The sequence below is a fragment of the Prionailurus viverrinus genome, chromosome B3, assembly GCF_022837055.1.
Source record: "Prionailurus viverrinus isolate Anna chromosome B3, UM_Priviv_1.0, whole genome shotgun sequence".
NCBI lineage: Eukaryota > Metazoa > Chordata > Mammalia > Carnivora > Felidae > Prionailurus > Prionailurus viverrinus.
In genome coordinates, this window is record NC_062566.1 from 8,547,113 (window position 1) to 8,568,753 (window position 21,641).

At 40.9% G+C, this 21,641-nt stretch overlaps 1 protein-coding gene across 8 annotated transcripts in view; it reads left to right on the forward strand.

The window, feature by feature from the left end:
* Positions 1 to 21,641, forward strand: part of MCTP2 (multiple C2 and transmembrane domain containing 2) — a 239,124-nt gene that overhangs the window by 195,461 nt on the left and 22,022 nt on the right. For all 8 annotated transcript variants that reach the window (XM_047862403.1, XM_047862406.1, XM_047862404.1 and 5 more), the window contains 2 exons: positions 7,471 to 7,593; positions 11,146 to 11,187. In XM_047862403.1, coding sequence (XP_047718359.1) covers positions 7,471 to 7,593; positions 11,146 to 11,187 — 165 coding nt within the window. The remainder of the gene's footprint in view (positions 1 to 7,470; positions 7,594 to 11,145; positions 11,188 to 21,641) is intronic.

Below are 21,641 nucleotides of genomic sequence, written 5' to 3' on the forward strand. Positions count from 1 at the left end.
ACGTGTTGGGATCTGCAAATAGTGTACTGTGATTGGGAATCTAGAAGTTGTGGTAGATATTGGCTTAGGGTTGACAGTCCAGTAGGAGCCAGTTAAAGGAACTTCTTAAATCTTAAATTACGATGCCTAAGTGTCATCACGTAGGCCAGGAAGCTATAACCAATTTTCATCAGGTTCATGGGCACGAGAAGACCTGGAGGTGTTTTTCGGTGTATACTATTGTTTTGCTTTATGATAGTGGGACGTGTGACACTTTTTTTCTCTTTTAACCACAACAAAGGCATTTGCACTTTCTCGAGAAGGAGTTGCTTACTGATTTGTTAGAGCAGTGAATGTATACTTGGTCAAATTGAAAACAGATTCTTGTATTATTTCCCTTTTGTTTAACCTTGGAGTTCTTTGGAAGAGAAGTAGCACAGCTTTGTTTCATCTTTACCCAGTACCTTTATTCTAAAATAACGTGAATGAGAATCTCTTCCCCCGAGTATGCCCTGTGCTTACAGGATAGTTATTCATGAAGACTGTATGATTATTTCAGGAGACACTGGTTTTCCAAGTCTAGATTTAATGTGTATTGTAACCTATGAACCGATTCTCACAATATTGGGGAAGACATGCATGTGCATTTTTAAAAAATTTTTCTAATTATTTTTGGTCATAAGGCAAGGACCACTCTGGTGGTTTTCACTGGAAGCTAATCCCCTCTTCGGTATTTTGCAGATAAAACACCTTCCAACTCCCTTGAGTACTCAGTCAAAGTTATTGAACTTTGAAACAGTAGTACCTTAGCCAAAAGGAATCAACTTGCCCTTCCTTCATGCATCTTGGGATATTGCTTCTCAACATGACTTTAACTCAGTGGTCTAGTACGTTCGTAGTTTGGGATAAAGATATTTGATGGCCATTGGATTGATTGATTGCTTAATTATTTCCAGGTCACTTCCTAATGAAACCTGAGAAAAACGGAGCCCAATGGGGTCTGTAAAACTTTTTGTGATACGAGATAACATCCTTCTCATGTCATACCTAATCAAATTATACCTGGAAGATTTGTTCAAGTGTCTATGGCAGGATCTGTGATGAAGTTCTTCAGTCACAGCTACCTTGGAACCACAGGCATCACATATTTCTATCTTTAGCATTATCCTTAGCAAAACACGAAGTCTCTTTATGCATCACTTTTTTCTCGTCCGAGATTTGGCACGTATATATTTTTGTATCTGTTTTTGTAAAAATGATTACAAACAGATTTGGGGGCAAAAGGTGAAATCATGTTTGTAGCTAAAGGTTTAAGGTACTTTCTTAGAGTTGCTTTTTGGGGGAAGGTAAGACTGGGTCACCTTAGCATCCGCATGTGGAATCCGCATTGTGGAGGGAAGAAACCCACTCTTATGTGGATCCTGAGAAACTTAACAGAAGACCATGGGGGAGGGGAAGGGGGAAAAAAAAAAGTTAGAGAGGGAGGGAGGCAAACCATAAGAGACTCTTAAAAACTGAGAATAAACTGAGGGTTGATGGGGGGTGGGAGAGAGCGGAAAGTGGGTGATGGGCATTGAGGAAGGGCACCTGTTGGGATGAGCACTGGGTGTTGTATGGAAACCAATTTGACAATAAATTTCATACTAAAAAAATTTAAAAAAAAACTTAAATACTGTATTTTTTTAGATGGACAGTTTTCACTTTTATTATTTTTTATGTTTCCTGCTCATATGTACTAGTTATCGTTCAGTGTATGAGTTTATTTTCCTTCACCTCATTGAGCATATTTTTAATAGGTGGTTTAAAGTTCTTGTCTTACAATTTTAACATATAATTCACCTTGAACTTGGCATCTGGTGATCACCTCTTCCTTGAAAATGATTTACATTTTCCTGACTCTATGTGTGTTGAGTCATTTTTAATTATATCTTAGATGTTAGGAATGCTATGCAGTAAAGACCTTAGATTTTCTTAAATTCTTTCAAATAAGGTTGATTTTTTTTTTTTTTTTGCTGAATTTATTTATTTATTTTGAGGGAGAGAATCCCAAGCAAGCTCTGTACCATTAGTGGGGCTTGAACTCATGAACTGTGAAACCATGACCTGAGTTGAAATCAAGAGTCAGACGCTTAACTGACTGAGCCACCCAGATGCCCCCACATAAGGTTGATTTTACTTTTTTAAGAAGACTTTTAGCTTCATGAAGCTCTAATTGCCAATTCTGTCACACCTCCTGTGGGTGGTGGCTCTGATCCCAGTTAAGCCTTTGAGTTTGCCCCACATCTATGGCAGAGACCTGTAGTGGAGTTCACATACAGAATTTCGGGTTTTCATTTGCTTGTGCTCTCCTTCAGTCCACTTCTGTGCTCTCTGGTGGCCCTGATTGTCCCCAACTTCTTTCCATGTTTCTTCCCCTCAGAAAGAGGGCAAATTTTTCTTTTGAGTTTTAATCAGCTGGTATTATCACTGCGAGCACAGCTGTTCTTGAGGTAAAGGTGCAGAAACATTACAGATCTGATTTCTTCTGCTAAGCTTTGAATTCCCCTGCAAATGACCTTGGGGCAAAGTCTCCTATCTACCTACCAACTATCAGTCTACTAATTATCCTTGGTCTTTTTTGCAAACTTATTTTCAGGGTATTATTATTATTATTTTGCTGAAAAGTGTGTATTTAGGAAATTAACTCTTCATCACAGATATAAGGAATATCCATTGATTTTTAAAATGTTTTGGGGCGCCTGGGTGGCTCAGTCGGTTAAGCGTCCGACTTCGGCTCAGGTCACGATCTCGCGGTCCGTGAGTTCCAGCCCCGCGTCAGGCTCTGGGCTGATGGCTCAGAGCCTGGAGCCTGCTTCCGATTCTGTGTCTCCCTCTCTCTCTGCCCCTCCCCCGTTCATGCTCTGTCTCTCTCTGTTCCAAAAATAAAATAAACGTTAAAAAAAAATTAAAAAAAAAATAAAATGTTTCTGTTCTTTTTGTAAAGTAAGCTCTACGCTCAACGTGGGGTTTGAACTCACGACTCTGAGATCCAGAGTTGCGTGTCCTACTGACTAAGCAACCAGGGGCCCCTTGAAAAGGTTTCTAAAGGCACTAGTGTCTCACGCTGAAAGAGTTTTGAGCCCTCTGAATTTTTAAATGTGGCTCCCTTTTTGTTGTAAAGCACTTTCCGGTATTACTTAACTATACTTGATAGAGGCAAATCTTACAGCAAATGAGGTGTTTACCTAGCACAACAGCCCTCTAATAGTAGTTGATGCGCAAGTCATTTTGTTAAAGACATTTTATAAATAGCTTTATGATGAAGCAAAGAAACTTAAAATATGCTATTTCCTAATTTTTCCCAATAGTTTCATATCAGCCTCTTTTCACTTGAAGTTATATTTTGCAATATAAGAAAAACAATAAAATTCCACTTATCCAGTAGACATTAAGAACTAGTAACCATTTAGCGTACAGTTAAAACTCCTAATCCTGAAAGAACTTTAAGAACAAGGAAAGGGAAATAGGTAACAATTTGGAAAATTTGTGGCTTTCCCTAGTAATCATTCTACTATTTTTCTCTGCTTTTCTCTATGTTGTTCATATTAAAGCAAAACAAGACATGAAAGTAAAAGAAAGAAACCTTTAAAAAGAAACTGATAGGAATATGTAAATTATAAAACAGTAAATAAAGCTGCTAAAGCACACCAGATTAATAGACTAGAGAAAATCAACAAGATAAAAATACACATTGATTCAAACATTGTTTTTAAAATTCTACACTTACTTATTTTTTAAAGTAGATTTTTTTTAACGTTTATTTATTTTTGAGACAGAGAGAGACAGAGCATGAACGGGGGAGGGGCAGAGAGAGAGGGAGACACAGAATCTGAAACAGGCTCCAGGCTCTGAGCTGTCAGCACAGAGCCCGACGCGGGGCTCGAACTCACGGACCGTGAGATCATGACCTGAGCCGAAGTCGGACGCTTAACCCACCAAGCCACCCAGGCGCCCCTACACTTACTTAAAGAAGTATAGAGATTCAGCACTAAAAGAACATCTAAGTAACACATAGATTGGAAGGCAAAAAAAAAAAAAAAAATTGCCATGATTTTCAGTGTATATGATTTTCCACATCAGGTCTCCATGAGGATAGATTTGAGATCTCCTGGGATGTCTGGATGGCGGGCTCAGTCAGTTAAGCCTCTGACTCTTGGTTTCAGCTCAGGTCATGATCTCATGGCTTTGTGGACTCGAGCCCCGTAACTGACTCTGTGCTGGTAGTACAGAGCCTTCTTGGGATTCTCTTTTTCCCTCTCTTTCTTCCCCTCCCCCACTTGCGCTGACTCTGCGTCTCTCAAAATAAATAAACAAACTTTAAAAAGAAAAGAAATCTCCTACAACTAATAAGAGGGGTCAGGAATAATGTGAACAACATATAAAAATCAGTACTCCTGTGCCCAAAAGTAACTAAAGTATATAAATTTAAAATGCCCCCATTCATAATAGTATCAAAAGTCTTAAGTTACTTAGCAAAATAGTAAAAAAACATATGCAAAGTCAGTATGATGAAAGTAATAAAATATTTTGAGATATTATATAAAAGTCATGAATATATGGAGATATAATCCATATGTTATGGATTATATCCTTATGATTCAGAAAGCCAATATCAAGATATCACTTCTCTCCAAACAAACATACATTCAAGGCTATCCCAATGAAACTGTCACCAAGAATTTTATGGACTGTTACAAGTTGACTCTAAAATACATGTGGAAGGGTAAAGTACGAAGAACTACCCAAGATAAATTTGAAAGTGAGCTAATAGAGACTTGTTCACTCATATGTCATCTGGTTACTAAACTACAGTTAAAGATGTGGTCTTGTAAAGTAGAAATATGTATCAATGGACAGGATTATCGTGTACATAAGTAAACACTCTCCTATGGGAACTTGGTATGGAGCAGAAATGGCAATGGAAAACAGTGAAAACATAGGGACCGGTACCACAATCTGATTGTAAAAGTTGACTATAAGGGAAAAGTTCAAACTGGAAGCTCGTTTCCAATTATAAACCAAAAGACACTTGAGACAAAATAAGAAACACACACATACAATTGTCTTTTGGGAGAAAACATGATGAGATAACTTTATCATGTCAGAGTAGAATGTGATTCCTTAAGTAGAACATTGAACATGAAAGGTACAAAATCTGAGATTGCAGATGAATATGTTTGACTACATTAAAAAATAAAACTGCTGTTTCTGCTTAAATTTTCAATGATAAGAGAGTATAATGGATAAATTACAAAACATTCATTTGAACAGGGTACCATATATCAGTTAAAATGAATATAGTGGATTTATACCTACACCATCAACAATCTATGAAACATGCTATTGAATAAAACATTTTAGAATGATCCGAACATTTTGATGTTGTTTATGTTATTTCTAATATAAACCTTCAATGTCCTTAGGCAAAGATTCACATCCATTTTTGGTTGGCTTCTGGAAATGGGAGGAATAGGTTGAGGGAGCAGGTGAAGATCGACAATGGGAAACAATTATCTAACATGTTTTACTTAAAAAAAAAAAGGAAGAATAATACATAAATTGGAAAGAAAAGTGACAGTACGTTGACAAGACTTCATAGGTGTGGGTGCATGGGGATTAGTTATGTTACTCTATGTAAGTTTTTTTCATTCTTAGAATATTTAGTAATATGACATGAAAAAATTATCCTAGGCATAAAGAATGGAGTATACCAAAATAACGGCATCAAAATAATCCTGTTGCCAGAACCTGAAAATAATATAAAAAGGTTAAATAGATAGCACATGTAACACATGGGCATCTATGCAAAAACATCTTCAAGTGTTAGCAAATACCATACAAATGTACATTAAAGGACAATTACAGTCCAGTTAAAAAGAGGTTTCTTCCAGAAATACAAGTTTACTTCAATATTAGGCAATTATAAATATAATACACCGTGTTGAGGTTGTAAAATGAAAAGGAAAAAAACCTTCCTTGTTTTAAAAGATAGTAAACCCTCCTCCTTTCCTGATTTTAAAAATAATAAGAAATAAGCCCTCGTTGAAATTGATGTAAGTATTCTTATTTCAAAAATATTTTCCTTTTTCAAATGTTTTCATGGAGGATTCCTGAAATATTTTTAAAATATTAAGAATAATAAGATGAATGCCCGTATGTCAACTTTCTAGTTTAAAAATGATTTATTATATGTGTATTCTTAATGTGAAATGATTTATATAGCTCAGACTAAAGGTCAGCCTCATGCTTGATGATAGAAAAATAGAAGCATTTTCATTAATTTCAAGAGACCATGTTGTCCCTTTCAACAGTTTTATTTAAAATTGTTTAGTTAGTAATAATAAAAGTCCCTTTCAACAGTTTTATTTAAAATTGTTTAGTTAGTAATAATAAAAGTAAGTACACATATTAGAAGGTTACAGATATTAGACAAGAGGAAACAGAAGCAGGTCATTTGTAGATTGTGTGACTATATTCTTAGAACTCCCACCCCCCCAAAAAAAATGAAATGAAAAGCTATTTGAAAGAGTATGAAAATTTAGTCATGTTACTAATTTAAAAATTGGTATGTACAAATTATTAGCTTTTAAAGCAAATAATTATCTTCTTGAAACATATAATAGAACACATGATTAAATTCAGAATAGCAACCAAAATATAAGAAGGAAATCTATAATATCTGCAAAAATAAAACTCTAGCATGGTAGAAAATGTTTTCAGTAATTAGTGAAACAATACTGCTTTGGGAGTGGAAGATTTAATATTTAAGATGCAATAATTTGCCTCTTCTAAGTTGATATGTTACGAGAGTGACTTTTTCTATGAAATGGTCACAAACTCAGAGGCCGATAGAAACTGGGCAGGTATAGCACAGTTCTAGCCCATCATTTCCTTGTGACCAGCCAGCCTCCAGATTAGAAAATTTCAAGATTTTTAAAGAGACTTTGGCTATCTGAAGTTTTCCTCTGGCATATTTGGATTTTTAAACATTGGCAGCCAGTTTCAAAAGTCGTCACACTCTGTAGTTCAAGTAAACCTTACTGTTGGCAAAATTTGGTCTGTGGCCGGACTCTGTGAGACCTTGGGTTTTTCCATACTGCTTTACTAAATTCTGGTAAATCTAGGAGCAAAACACTGACTGTGGTTGACAGGGTCACGGGATTTCCAGGTATGGGGCTACTGTATTGTCCATTTCGGAGTGCGACTGGCCAACTTATCTCTATACCTTCCCCACTTTACTTTCGGTTCTAAAACTGTGTTAATTGCGTGCGTGTGTGTGTGTGTGTGTGTGTGTGCGCGCGCGCACGCGTGTGTCCCTGTCTGTAACTGTTCTTCAAAGCTACCATGGACAGAGTGTGCTGGATTTAATTTCCTTAAGTCAATGAGAAGGATTTTAAAATGATTCCCATCCTGATTTCTCAAGCAGTGATTTTTGTCTTGTCCTCCAATCAGGTATTTTTGGTCGCCGTCTGGAATTTTGAACTGTACATGATCCCCCTGGCCTTATTACTCCTCTTCATCTACAATTTCATCATTCTCACAAAAGGGAAGACGGGCAGCATCCAGGACAGCCAGGTGAGCAGAGATTCCAGTAACTGTGACATTTGTCTAGAGAAAGACGTGTGAACGACAGCAAACCACCACCACCAAATCATGGCCCAAGTGCTCTTGGTTTGAGAGACGAGGAGAAACTTGGCACTCACGTTCATGTTCTAGTGGAGGACTTTTATTGGGTGTAACCTGGAGCGTTTCTTCTAGGGTATGTTCCTGAGTCTTGACCTACCTTCTTAGCATGAGGAGGGCCCCCGGGTGCTTGGTCATCATTACCATGCCGGCCGAGGATTTCAATGTGTGCCCATCTGGTTCATTGCAAGGTTACTGTGAATTACCTTCCCATCCACTGAAAAGACGCCTTTGAGGTCTCCTTGAGCTCCTTCAAGACACAGAAGGCATTTGGGAGGCTAACTCAGGCCTTTCCACCCTAACACCCTTTGCAGTTTTTGCCTCTGGCTGAAGTCTTCAGAGCTTTGCCAACTGCCGCGGAAATCAGAGGGCGAGTGGCCGTGGGCACCTCTATTTTGCGGTGTCCAGGACTTATAAATCTCAAGCTTCCCATGGTGTTGAAGGAAGCACCCGCAAGGCCTCTTCTCAAAGACCTACCCCAGCGTCTGCTTGTCATACTTATTCTCTGACTCGGCTTCCCTTATTCCACGTATCCCAGCCCAAAGAATCTTTTCCTGCTCTGGGTTGGCAGGAACTTGTATTTATAGACTTGCTTCCTGGTATTATCTTGGCATCCCAGATTCAAGAACCAAATTTTTAAAACAAATCTAAGAGGGACGCCTGGGTAGCTCATTCAGCTAAGCGTCCGACTTCGGCTCAGGCCATGATCTCACGGTCCATGAGTTCGAGCCCCGCGTCAGGCTCTCTGCTGACAGCTCAGAACCATGACCTCGCTTCAGATTCTGTGTCCCCCTCTCTCTCTGCCCCATCCCCTGCTTTCACTCTGCCTCCCTCTTTCTCTCTCTCAAAAATAAACATTAAAAAAATAAACAGAAATCTAAGATCCTGAGACATGATAATAAAATATCTTCACATTGGGTTTTTCCAGACTCAAAAGCTGACCAACTTCGCCCACTTTTCCTCACAATGCTATTATTTTTTTTTAAATGTCTGAAATAATGGATAGTAAAAGGATGTTTTGCTGTCATTTGGGATAGAAGGGAAGTAGACAAAAGAGTGTTTAGGCAGGGAGCAGAAACATCAAGCAAATTCAGAATTCTATTCTGTTTGATATTTGATTGTTTAATGCAATAGCCACGGGCATGTATCAATAATGAGGGGCCTAAAGAGGCTAGAAAAAACTAATAAGTAAATAGCTTTAAAGTACAGGATTGCTTAAGGACTAAGCTTCACAGAGGTGCAGATGAAGGGAATTTTCAGAGAAACATCTTTAGTGAAAAGTGCTGTCAACTAACATTTTTACAATTTCTTTTTTATTTAATTGAATTAAATTAAATAATTAATTTGTTAAGGTTTATTCATTTTTTATACTTCCAGAAGTGTTCTTTTTTTTAAATTTACATCCAAGTTAGTTGGCATATAACACTTTTACAATTTCTGTAAATGTAGATTTACTTTTCAGCTACATCTATGGTATGTGTGTTTATAGCTTGTGTGTGCGTGTGTGCGCACGCGTGCGTGCAGAAATGTGTATGTATTCGTAGGCAGGTGTCTATGTACGTACATATGGGTACATAAGTATACATAAGTGCATGTGCATATAAATGTGTGTGTATATAAAATCTTTTTAATTTACAGAACATTTTCAAATTTGTTACCTATTTTTTTAAGTTTATTTTGAGAGAGAGAGAGAGTACGTGTGTGTGTGCGTGTGTGTGTGTGTGTGTGTGTGTGTGAGCGGGGAAGGGGAAGGGGAAGGCAAGAGAAGGGAAAAGAGAATCCCAAGCATGTTCCATGCTGTCAGCACAGAACCCGACATGGGGCGCGACCTCACGAACCATGGGATCATAACCTGAGCTGAAATCAAGAGTTGGACGCTTAACCGACCGCACCACCGAGGCACTACAAATTTGTTGCCTATTTGAATCGTGATAACATAACCACGGAGGAGGCAAGGATTACTATTTTTACTCTATACTTGAGGGAACTAAACCCCAGAGTGGCAAAGTGATTTGCTCAAGGTCACACGGCAGAAAGTGCTGGAACAGTGTCTTAAGCTGAAGACTTTGTCCCAGGCTGAAGACTTCTAACTCCTAATCACAATGTTTTTCCTCCCACAATGTGTTTTTATTGCATGTGTTTTTACCCATTTGCTTTCACGAAATGTGTACCACCGACGGTGAACAGGTGAGTTCTCCAGCCATCAGCGGACTGTCACACATTTCGAGCTGCCGCTCAGGGGAATTCTGGGGGTAATACAGTACCAGTCCTGGAGAAATTGTCTGGTAACTGCTCAGCGGTTTTATGGCGGCTAGCAGAGGACTCTGGATACTTCAGAGTTACTCTTTTTTTTTTAAGAACGTGAGAGTGACAATTCTGTTTCCTACTGGAACAGTGGCATCTAAACAGCACGCCTGACCTTTGCAAGGTGGTTGAGCAGAAAGGTAAGCGTTCAAGCTCAAAAGCCTGGTTTTCTACTCCCCAGCGTTTTGTCTGAGCTGCCGAACCCGCTGGACGGGGTATCAACATATGTTGACTTTTAAATATTGCAGTGTTGGGATTACAACTTATCTACTAAATAGCCAAGATTTTTTTTAAGTTTATTTATTTTGAGAGAGACAGAACGAGCACGCGAGAGAGAGGGAGGAGAGGGAATCCCAGGGAAGCTCCACACCATCAGTGCAGAGGCCCACGTGAGGCTCAAACTCCAGAACCGTGAGATCATGACCTGAGCCGAAATCAAGAGTTGGACTCTTAACCAACTTAAGCCACCCAGGCGCCCCAAGCCGAGATGGCTAGACCAATCTGAACAAGCCTGTTCCCGGCACCTGGTGCTTCGGCCCCCGAACAAAAGCCAGGTGCCTGTTAGTCCCAGTCAGAGCCTAAGTGTCCTCCCCTCACCTGCCCTCAACCCCCCTCCCCAAATCACAAGGAAAACAATAATAATGCACAGAAACCTGTAACTTATTCTTGAGATTGATTATATTCAGACTAATGCATTTCCTACTGTCTAATGTTTCAGTAATGGCCCCAAAGGAAAAGAGCAGTCATTACAACAATGAGCCTAGCACAAACCGAGTACGGTGTTCTCAGCCTTAACGTAGCAGTTGGCTCATTTGTCAGAATAAGAACCAACTGTTTACAGAAAGTACAGCTTGGCAATGCAGTTTGAAAGCTGGGTGCCTTCAAAGGGCACTCGCCTAATAGCTTTATTTAGAGTTAAGTTTTACGTAGATTATGCATCCTGTTTTATAGTCTTGCCACAGTGTCCCTGAACTTTCAAACCACTATTTTTTCCAAGAGGTTATAACGTATTCAAAAAAAAAACAAAACACTAGCGCGTCAATTATGTAGAAAACCTTACAAAGTGTGTACGGGTTTAACTTGCATTTGATCGTTTCAGTGGATGTCATATTAACAAATTGTGTTTTTTTTTCCTTTCAGGACAGCACAGACGTAGACGAAGAGGAGTATGACGATGACAAGGTACGTGTGCTCAGGAAAGCTCGCGAAAGGAAACGTTCGTGTCGTCCGCAGATGGCATTTTACCTGGTTGAGTGAAACCCTGTTTGAAAAATTTATTTATCTGTTTGTTTGTTTGTTTGTTTGTTGGCATTATGGAGTTTCCGGGATAGGAATGTTTTTGTAATTTATAAAGGATATCGGTTTTTAAAGATCTTAGTAAGGGAGGATATAAAACGGGTAAAATATAAGGGAAAACGGAGATATTATACAAAGCGTACCTATAGGAGGCTTGTCATTTGATGCGAGTGAAGGTGAGCCTTCCCCTGGTGTATAAAAGGTACATAAAAGGTAGTCTAGAAAGTCCAAAGTAAATCAAGTGAAACTGCTGTTCCTTTAGCCTCCTGTCTGTGCTCCGTGGGGTGGTCACCCACTTTGGAGCCTGTCACTTTCCCAGCTGTTGCTGGCAGTGTTTTCAGCTATATGTCTGTGTACATCTGTCCTTTTCCTTCTCCTGGGAGAATCTCTCAAATCGGCTGCTTTTGTTGTCATTACGCTTTCAGACAAACCTTCTGGAATATAATGAAAAAAAAAAAAAAGTGAAATGCCAAATGAGATGCGACCGGCTTAATCGACTTCCAGCCCCCTAGAACCTGTGGGTGTATGGGGTTTGCGAGGGGAGCACCTGGGAGGCTTGCGGGAGGGGAGAAGGGGGCAAACGGGGGAATCTTAAGAGTTAAGTATCCAGTATAAAATGCCCAGAAGATAGCAGCGAATTAAACCCTGGCTTCGTGACACAAACAGCCTTAAAATTAATTGGGCAAGCCAGATGGTTTTGCCCATTTGAAACAACTTGGGTGGATTACAAAGCAAATCTTGTTTGTTGTGCTAAAATGATCGCTAATAGCAAAATGATAAAATACAGTAGAATGTGTTTTAAACGGAAGTGACTCTTTCCAGAACAGGGTCACGCAGACGCAACTTTCTTCTCGACGGATTGATGTGAGTTGCTTCCGACTGATGTGACTCCTTGAGCGCGAAAAAGTTGTAGCCAGGCTAACATGCGTGCTGGTGGGATGTTTCGTCAAACACAAACACAAGCACTAATGAAATTGTTTTAAACCTTTACTAAGCAGAATTCTAAAATTTGATTTACCAAGGCTGGGAAGTGGGGAAGATGTCCTTCTGTTTGGCTCTGTTGAAATGAGCCCTCCGTAGAAGAGGGAGTCATCTACCCTTTAGAGATAATCGTGACCATGTGTCTGTGGCCCATCTGCGGAGGGCATCCAACAAGAAGGCAATGAATGAGAAAGTGGGGTTCAGTATACTGGCAGGCAACATATCCAGGCCGTGGTTGTCACAATGCACCCGTCTACTCAGGTGCCCCAAGGATTGTCTGCGGGGGTCTGGGAGTCTGGAGGTAGAGCCAGTTGGGCTGTCCTTCAGGCCTTTCTGGGCAAGGACAACTGAGTTGGAACCATTGCATCTACATGGAAGAGCCTTGGAGCTCTTGCAATTTACCCAGGCATGGCCCTCCCCACGGCAGATGGGCCAAACCCGATCCGCACAGAGGGTGTTGGCATCACGACGTTCCCCATTTCCTTCGGGGCGAGTCTGTTCTGGAGATACGTTGATTGTCGTATTTTCACAGGACCTTTAAGAGCCATAGCACGGCCATGCGTGTTTGCTTCCTCAATTTTATATGTCTATGATATCATCCAGAGGAATAAATCTAAAATGAAGTTTTGACTTCTCTCTATGCCTCCTTCTGCTTAACACAACCCTTCACCTGTTAGGGAGACTGGCGAGCTTTGCGGTCCTTATCAGTATCTTTCCACTCGCACTTTGCTACGAGAGCTGTAAAGTACGGAGGGATTTTCAGCTTCAAGACTTCTGGAGCCCGCATCATCCACATATATTACAGTCCATCATTTCTTCGCCTACAGCAAGCTTCCACAACTGAGATGTGCTCCTCAGAGACCTGCCCACACAGGCACCGGGCTGTTGCCCTCCACAGTGTGCTGTTTCCAGGGGCTTGTCCACAGAGCCCTTCTGGCTTCTGTTGCATGTTAGACGTGACAGACCAGGCTTCTGGGAACTGTAACACACCCAGTGAGCGATGAGCTGTTTACAAATTATAAACACACAGCCGTTTCCTTCCAAACCAGAAGAACAGAGGAAACTCCTTTCTATCCAAACTATCCATCTTGAAAGTGACACTCCTTAATTGCCAGCGCCCCTTCCCACCAAATACCATCACGGGCGACTGTGGAAGATGAAAGCATGTCAGGGCCCCTCGGCAGAGTTTCCTCAGGAGATGGGCACATTCCCGTCTTCTGCCTGTCTCTGATGCACCGACCAGGATGTGGTCTGGGGTCTGTCATACGTTTATTGTCTGGAGGGGGGATTGTTGTAAAATGACATCACTATAGCCTCTTGTTCCTTCTAGTTGTCAGACGTCCGTGGGGGTGACCCGTATTAGAAGCCAAATGAGACTGCACGATTTTGTCTCCCTTTGTGTGGGGGGGAGGAGAGGGGGGGCTTTCAGAAATAACCTAGAACCTTCAGGTGACTAGTTTTTTGGCTTTTAGGAAACTAAAGGTACAGACTAAACTTTGAAGAGAGGAAATCTTTCTTATTCCTGATGGCCCACGCGAGAAATTGCTTGTTACAAGTATAGTTTGCTGGGGACCCCTGAACAAACAGAGAATGGCTAAGTTCAGCCAACAGCAATCAGCTGACATTTCTGATTTCTATTAGATTCCATATGTGGAATTCTTCTATGTGGACCTTATTTGTACGGATGGATTACAATGAAAATTGCATTAATTTTCTGCACGGTAAAGGTCAGTAATTGAAGCATGAACCAAGAAACTATTGTGTAAAATGCTGTATCCCATACTTAGGAAAGGTCACGCAAAGCAATAATATCTTGTTTTCATTGCGGAAGGTATAAATACTTGCATTAGAGTTTCTTTCTTTTTCCAGCCCAACAAATGCTTACATAGAATATTCAGCAGTTACTAATAACATCAGCAAGAAGAAATCATAAGGGCACGTAACAGTAAGAAAACCCAAAAACACAAAAAACAACAACAAAAAAAACCAACCAAAACCCTGTCTGTTGCTATCATAAAGAATCTGTGCTGTGATGTCTGCACTGTGAGTTGGTGTGCTTTTAACTCGGCTGTCAGAAATAGGACTTGAATGATTTGTTCTAGAATTATCGATGAGTGAACAATTGTCTTACAGTGTTTGGCGGGGAGGGGGGGGACGTCACCGCTGCGTGTCAGTAACAGGTGAAAAACAGATACGGATGTTTTTAAGAAAATAAACATCTAGGGGCACCTGGGTGGCTCAGTCGGTTAAGTGTCTGACTTTGGCTCAGGTCATGATCTCACAGCTCATGAGTTCGAGCCCCACATCGGGCTCTGTGCTGACAAGCTCAGAGCCTGGAGCCTGCTTCCGATTCTGTGTCTCCCTCCCTCTCTCCCTCCTGCTCACACTCTGTCGCTCTCAAAAATAAACATTAAAAAACTTTTTTCAAAAAAAATATAACTATAGGGGTGCCTGGGTCAGTTGGTTGAGTGTCCAACTCTTGATTTCAGCTCAGGTCATGATCCCAGGGTCATGGAATTGAGCCCTGCATTGGGCTCCACATGACCATGGAACCAGCTTGGGAGTCTCTCTCCCTCTGCCCCTCTCCCCTGCTCTCTCTCTCTCTCTCTCTCCCTCTCTCTCTAAAATAAAAATAAAATTAAAAAAACTAAAAAGTAAACATCTAATACATTTTTATGGATCCGTTGTGGACCATTTTACCATGTAAGGATGCAAATGAATATGATATCTCTACCCTTTATTCACAAATTAGGATGTCGTCGTTAAAATTTAAGTCCATTTTAAACCATCAGTTTCGGTGTTTAACATGGTTTCCATTCTCCAAACTGATTAGTCCACTCATCCCAGGCAGAGCCTTCTTTTTATTATTATTATTATTTTTTAATGTGTATTTATTTTTGAGAGAGATAGAGACAGAGTGTGAGCAGGGGAGGGGCAGAGAGGGAAGGAGGCACAGAATCAGAAGCAGGCTCCAGGCTCCCCGCTGTCAGCACAGAGCCCGATGCGGGGCTCGAACTCAGAAGCTGTGAGATCATGACCTGAGCCCAAGTCGGACACTTAACCAACTGAGCCACCCAGGCACCCCCCAGGCAGAACCTTCTTAAGTAGAGGAGCATGTGGCATACATATTTCACAGCAGTTCTTGCTGGCATTGAACCTGCACAGTCCTTCGGATGAGTGGGCTAGGCCCACTATGCCCCATTCATTATGTTTTCTTATTCTAGACAGAAAAATAAAGATCTATCTCATCCCAACTATAGTACTTCCTAAAGGGGAGACCGTCATGCTTGGAGGAAGTTTATTTTACAGTCTCACAGCGAGAGTAGTTTTGCTTGGGATTCCTTTGCGCCTTCTTATGAATGCTCCAAACACAGCAAATTAGTTTGATTAGTGATTATTTTTTATCCTAGTGACAGAACAGTGGTACTATGAAATGATAAAGTATGGCATTTTTAAGAAAACCCAAAGCCAGACAGTATCTTTGAAAGGTTAGCAACAGTTTAATACACACACATACCCACCCTTTCAGGGCATATGCGATTTATATGCGGGGCAAATTGCAGAGGACCTGTTTAAGGATGATTTTCAGGGAAATAAAGTCAATGGTTGCTCTAATTTAAGTCCTTTTAATTTGATTTAATGTGATTTTTAGTGATGAAGTGATTTAATTGCTACCATTTCTACCAGACCATCTTACTTTCAAGACTTTAATATTAAAATGGATTCCAGCCAAATCTTAATGATCAGTTTACGCATGTTTTGAATGAGAAAGGATTGGCTTCCCTATTTCCAGCAGTCTTTTCCCCGACACGCTGACTTGCTCGGATTTTTCTTTTAAAAATCAAACCCCCCATTCTTCATTACTTTTTGAGGTCATCCAAAAATCGGATCTTTTTTCTTAAAAAAAATTAATGTTTATTTTTGAGAGAGAGAGAGACAGAGTGTGAGCGGGGGAGGGGCAGAGAGAGAGGGAGACACAGAATCGGAAGCAGGCTCCACGCTCTGAGCGGTCAGCCCAGAGCCCGACGCGGGGCTCGAACTCACAGACCGCGAGATCGTGACCTGGCTGAAGTCGGACGCTTAACCGACTGAGCCGCCCAGGCGCCCCTGATCTGACCTTTTGAAGCATTACTCGTCACACTACTATCAGTCTCACTAATATTCCTAGTGCTTATGTATTTTCTATGTGATTTCTACTGTAAGGATTATACTTGCTCAGGATGTTATTCCCAATATTGTGAAATATAATAGACTGTAAATTAGATGGATTGTCTATCCATCTATTACCTTACGTGCTCTAACAGAATGAAGTCAGAGACTCTGTCTTTATGGACTACTGTGTCTGGATATTTAATTTCTCATTGCCTAAAATTATTACATCATGCTAATTAGAGTACATTGGACATTGTATCTCAGTCATCCACCAGTCATTGTTTTTCTGAGGATAGTAGCTGTTCCTCGGCTTTCCTAATGAAACCCCATCTGTTTTTGTGGTTTGCCCTAAATCCGGACTATCCAGTGAGTTTACAAGATAATTGATAGCAAGGCGAATATATCTCTCTTTTCCTCAAGGGAAAAAGTAATAATTTCTAGGAAGTAATAAATGACACAAAAGTAATAATATTATTTCGAGTAAGTATTAGTTAAATAATTATATTTATACAAATATGAATAGGGGCACCTGGATGGCTCAGGTTAAGCGTCCAACTCTTGATTTCAGCTCAGGTCATGCTCTCATGGTCCGTGGGTTCAAGCCCTGCATCGGGCTCTGTGCTGACAGCTTGGAGCCTGGAACCTGCTTGCGATTCTGTCTCTCCCTCTCTCTCTGCCCCTCCCCTGTTCACACACACTCGTGTGCTCTCTCTCTCTCTCTCTCAAAATAAATAAGTAAACTTTAAAAGATAATATTGGTAGAGTGTTTACAATGTACAGACTGTGTTTATATATTTGAGCCCATTCAGTACTCAGACCATTACATTTGGTATTAATTCCCCCATCTACAAATTAAGAGAAATTTTAACTAGATAGGATAGTAACACAAATCCAGTGCTTCTGACCTAAATCAGGTTTATTTTTGACCCTGCCACACGGTCAGGCAGGAAACCTGTCATTAATGTATCGGTTCATTTTTCTGCATTGTTTTAAATTTGTGGAGTGTTTTCTCCCATGTCGAGCCCCTATCGGTACAAAGATTGAAACTATAAACATGGTGCTCTAAGTAAATAATCAGTATAGTGCGATGGCTTCTTTCATTAACGTTGGCACGTTATGTCGGGCAGTGAAGCAAAATGGAAGGCACCCACACAAGCAAAATCAACAACTGCCAAGCATTGTGTGTTTACCTACAGTAGCGACAGAAGGCTGCCTCAGTACTTCTAGAAAACCACTAGCCCTGTTTGCCTTGGGATGGTATTTGTGGCGTCCGTCCGTTGGCTCGGAGAAGCTTCATGAAATAAATCTTCCTGAGCTCCACATTCCAAATCGTCATTTTAGACTGTTGCCGACTGTTCCTTTGTGTCTTATCACCACCTTCCTCTTGATGATGCTCATCCTTTTCCTTTTTCCAGCAGTGGGGTTCTTTTCACACGCCAAAGAAACGTGCTGGTAGATCCCAGTCAGCGTGGAAGCACTTTGTGTAATGAATAGACATCTCCCCAGTGAAACAGCATACACCTTGGAGTTGACTGTGTGCGTGCGCGAGTTCACACACGTTTGTGCACGTGCACGCACACGCACTCGACATCTCATGGGAAGAAATCCTAAAGACAGTTCCCAGTGCAGTAAGCCAGACTTCCCAAAGAATAATTTTTAATCTCATGTATCAGAAATATTGCTTCTTATTCTTTGTTATGACAGATGCTGAGGGTTTTTTTTTTTCTTTTTCATGCTAAATGCCACTCAGTCTGTTTCTGGTGTTTATAATTCTCCAAGCTTTCAAATTACAGGCTTTTAATATTCCATAGGATAAAACAGACCAAATACACTCCCATGGAAAGTTCAAAGTTATATTTTTGTGTCTCTGCTCTAGATGGCTGCAATTATTGGAAAGATCTTGAGATGGAATTTTGCATTGGTCGCTTTTGGGAATGCTTCCCATCCTGTGACACATACTACTCAGTTTTCAAACATGTCAGAGGATTTTTTTTCTGACATGGTCAATTTTCAGGACTATCTCCCTGGTTTGGCTTAGGTAATTAATAGAGAAGTGAGGATTTTTTTTTTCCCAACATCAGAACATGTGGGAGAGAGTTAACGTAACACACTGATTATATAATTAATTCTGAGTTGTAAATTCATTTTGATGGTGTGAATTCTCTCCCAGAGGCTCAAAGCTAGTTTATTGCACCTACAGGGCCATAGTCATTGGAGATGTGGGGGGAGACGACAAGGCCTGAAGAGGGATGAATTTGCCTCCTGATTTGTTTTTGGTTTTGCTTTGAAAGGAAGCACATGATTTGTCCTGAATTCAACTGATGACAGAACTTAGCCAAAGGACTTCGGTTTTGCTTTTTCACCGTGGAAAAATGGCAATCTTACATTCATCTCCATATGATAATACACATTTTTAGGTCACACGCTTGGCATTTTTCTTACCATGAGCGCTGCTCTTTCTTTCTTTTTTTTTTTTAATTTTTTTTTCCAACGTTTATTTATTTTTGGGACAGAGAGAGACAGAGCATGAACGGGGGAGGGGCAGAGAGAGAGGGAGACACAGAATTGGAAACAGGCTCCAGGCTCCGAGCCATTAGCCCAGAGCCCGACGCGGGGCTCGAACTCACGGACTGCGAGATCGTGACCTGGCTGAAGTCGGACGCTTAACCGACTGCGCCACCCAGGCGCCCCGCGCCGCTCTTTCTTTATAGGGCATAAGAAAACAGAGGAACCTTATGAAATTTGAATTCTGTGTCTGGAAAGTTCCATGCTCTCATCTCTTCCATCATATTGTGACACGGGCTTTGTCATAGAGGAGACCCTAAATCATACGAGTTGACTTATGCCTCCCTGATTTTTCAAGTTTGTAGTAAGAAATACAATCCGTTCTTTCTCAGATGTAGGGATGGCAGAGTCAAGTGCGTGTGGAGACACAGTTATTTGGTGCATTTGCTTAACGACACTAGTGGCCACTGCTGGTTTTATTACGCATTTCCCTCTATAAATCAGAAGCCTCCGCTGTTAGGGGAACATACAAGCACACGCGGTAACCGTTCTGTCTTTCTGAATGAGTCTCTGTTACTCTTCCCAGGCGATTTGGTAGCAGCAGCAGCTGTAATGTTGTGTTTGCTAAACTGTTATCACCGCATTCCGTGGTTCAATCTGAGACGTGTAAATAAAGCCAGCATGACGCGGATAAAACCACCAGATGATCTTTCGTACGACGCAGGGCAACGTGAGCAGACTTATCTTGGAAGACCACTGCTTTCGAAACTCTAAATCACCCTCGTATTCTTTCAACCAGACCAGAGGTTTCACATTCTATTCTCTCTTTGCATTCTTGAAGGGAAGGGGCTTCGGTTTAGGACGTACCTGGAGTGCACCACGTGCTTTACATACTTTATGATGTGAATGACACTTAATTCTTCAAACACTCAATCAGGAAAGGATGAGCCTTTCCCTTTTTCCAGACAGCAAAGTCGGGACTCAGGAGGAGTGAGGAGTTCGCCGTGATGGCAAACCGAGTAGATGACAAGACAGAGTTAAACCCAGTTCGTTCTGACCAGAGCCTGTTAGTTTACATAAGGTGCAGGTCTGGGTCGAGCTGGGAAGTCTCATGGTTTGTTTGTTTTTTCTTCCGACTTGACTTTTCACCGGTTGGCACCAACAGCCCCTGGGTACCTGAGCTCTTAAATACAAGAATGGAAAGAAATATTTTCAAAAGGCATTATTTAACATACACTCGCGTGAGTATTGAGCAAAATCGTGCTGGAAAGGAAGAGTAGGTGGAGATACGTAACGGAACAAGGTGTCTCCAAATTATATATTCTACAGTAAGGAAAGAGAACAGGCAGCCATAGACATCATAGAAACAAATGTCAAAGAGAACAAATGCGTGCCGAATGCCTACCTTGCGAAACGTCTGCCAGTCACTTAAGGGGCTTCTTGTGATGGGGACACACTTGCTCTGGAGTGAAGTTCTGGACTGGAATCATTCCTCTGCCACGTGTCCTTTCCTTGCCCAGAAAATTTCCATTTACCGTTTCCCCCCCATCTGCGCAGGCGTTGACCAGAGAGCTCACAGACACCGCGTTAAATCCAGCAACTAACCGGGCATAAACCCATCTATTTTCCTGACGCTTTTCAGGGCCTGCCTCACTAACACCTAGCTTTAAGGGAAGGCTTTTGGATGGCCACTGAAAACACAAGATGCTCTCAGATGGGTCCATCCCTTCTTATCTCAAGCAGTGGAGGAGAAGCATCTGATGCTTCTGCTCGAATCGGCCACCTGGCATAGCAGCCTGTCGCGGCATGGCGATTGCCAAATCTGTTAAGGTGCGTAAAGCCTCCACCCTGCCAGTTCAGAGTGGTGAGTGGGAAAGAGGACAGATTACAGGGTGAGTGTATGTTAAATATATGCAGAATTTAAACAGTTCTGTGGATAAGAGAATAAAAAATAGTCTGAACACATTGTTCATAGTGTTTTGTTTTGCTCATTCCAATGAGTAAATCTGCGCTTAAAGCTTTTGTTTTTAACTGTTGGGTAAAGCCCTTTGAATGAGTGAATAATAAATTCAGAGTACACGTTTAGGAAATAGTCAAGTAATGATCCCCGCTTTGTCGAGATACTTGTTGATGTGCTAACTAAATAGATGTGTGTTTACATTTCTTGTCTATCCTCTGGGGCCATGACCATATCTCTTAAGTTTACAAGTAGGTAAACTTAAGTTACAAACCTGCTAAAGAGGCCTCAACAGTAGTTACTTCATGAAGACCGTTTCTGGAAACATGCTTTTATTCAGGCAGCTGAAAACTTGTATTTATATACCTCTCTGTGGAGTATGACTTTTCTTTTAGATCAGATGACTGTTCCACATTTATTGATTTTCCATCCCAAGGTTTCACTGAACACATATGAAAAATGGCAAGCTGGCTGTTCATATGTTGACTCGGGTAGCACCAACACATAAAAAACCTTGTGCAGCGTCAAATAATGGTGGTCTTTTCTGGATGACATCAAATGACTCAGAATATCAAATAAGTTCATTCTAAAATTGTTTTTATTTTTTTATCCAATATATGGAGCCAAAATAAAGCTTTTGCTACTTAGTTTTACCAATGACGAAATCTCTGACATCAGGAACGCCATTGTAAACTTAGTTGAAACACTGAGCATCGGGGCTTATTGAATTTGGTAGCGACAATAT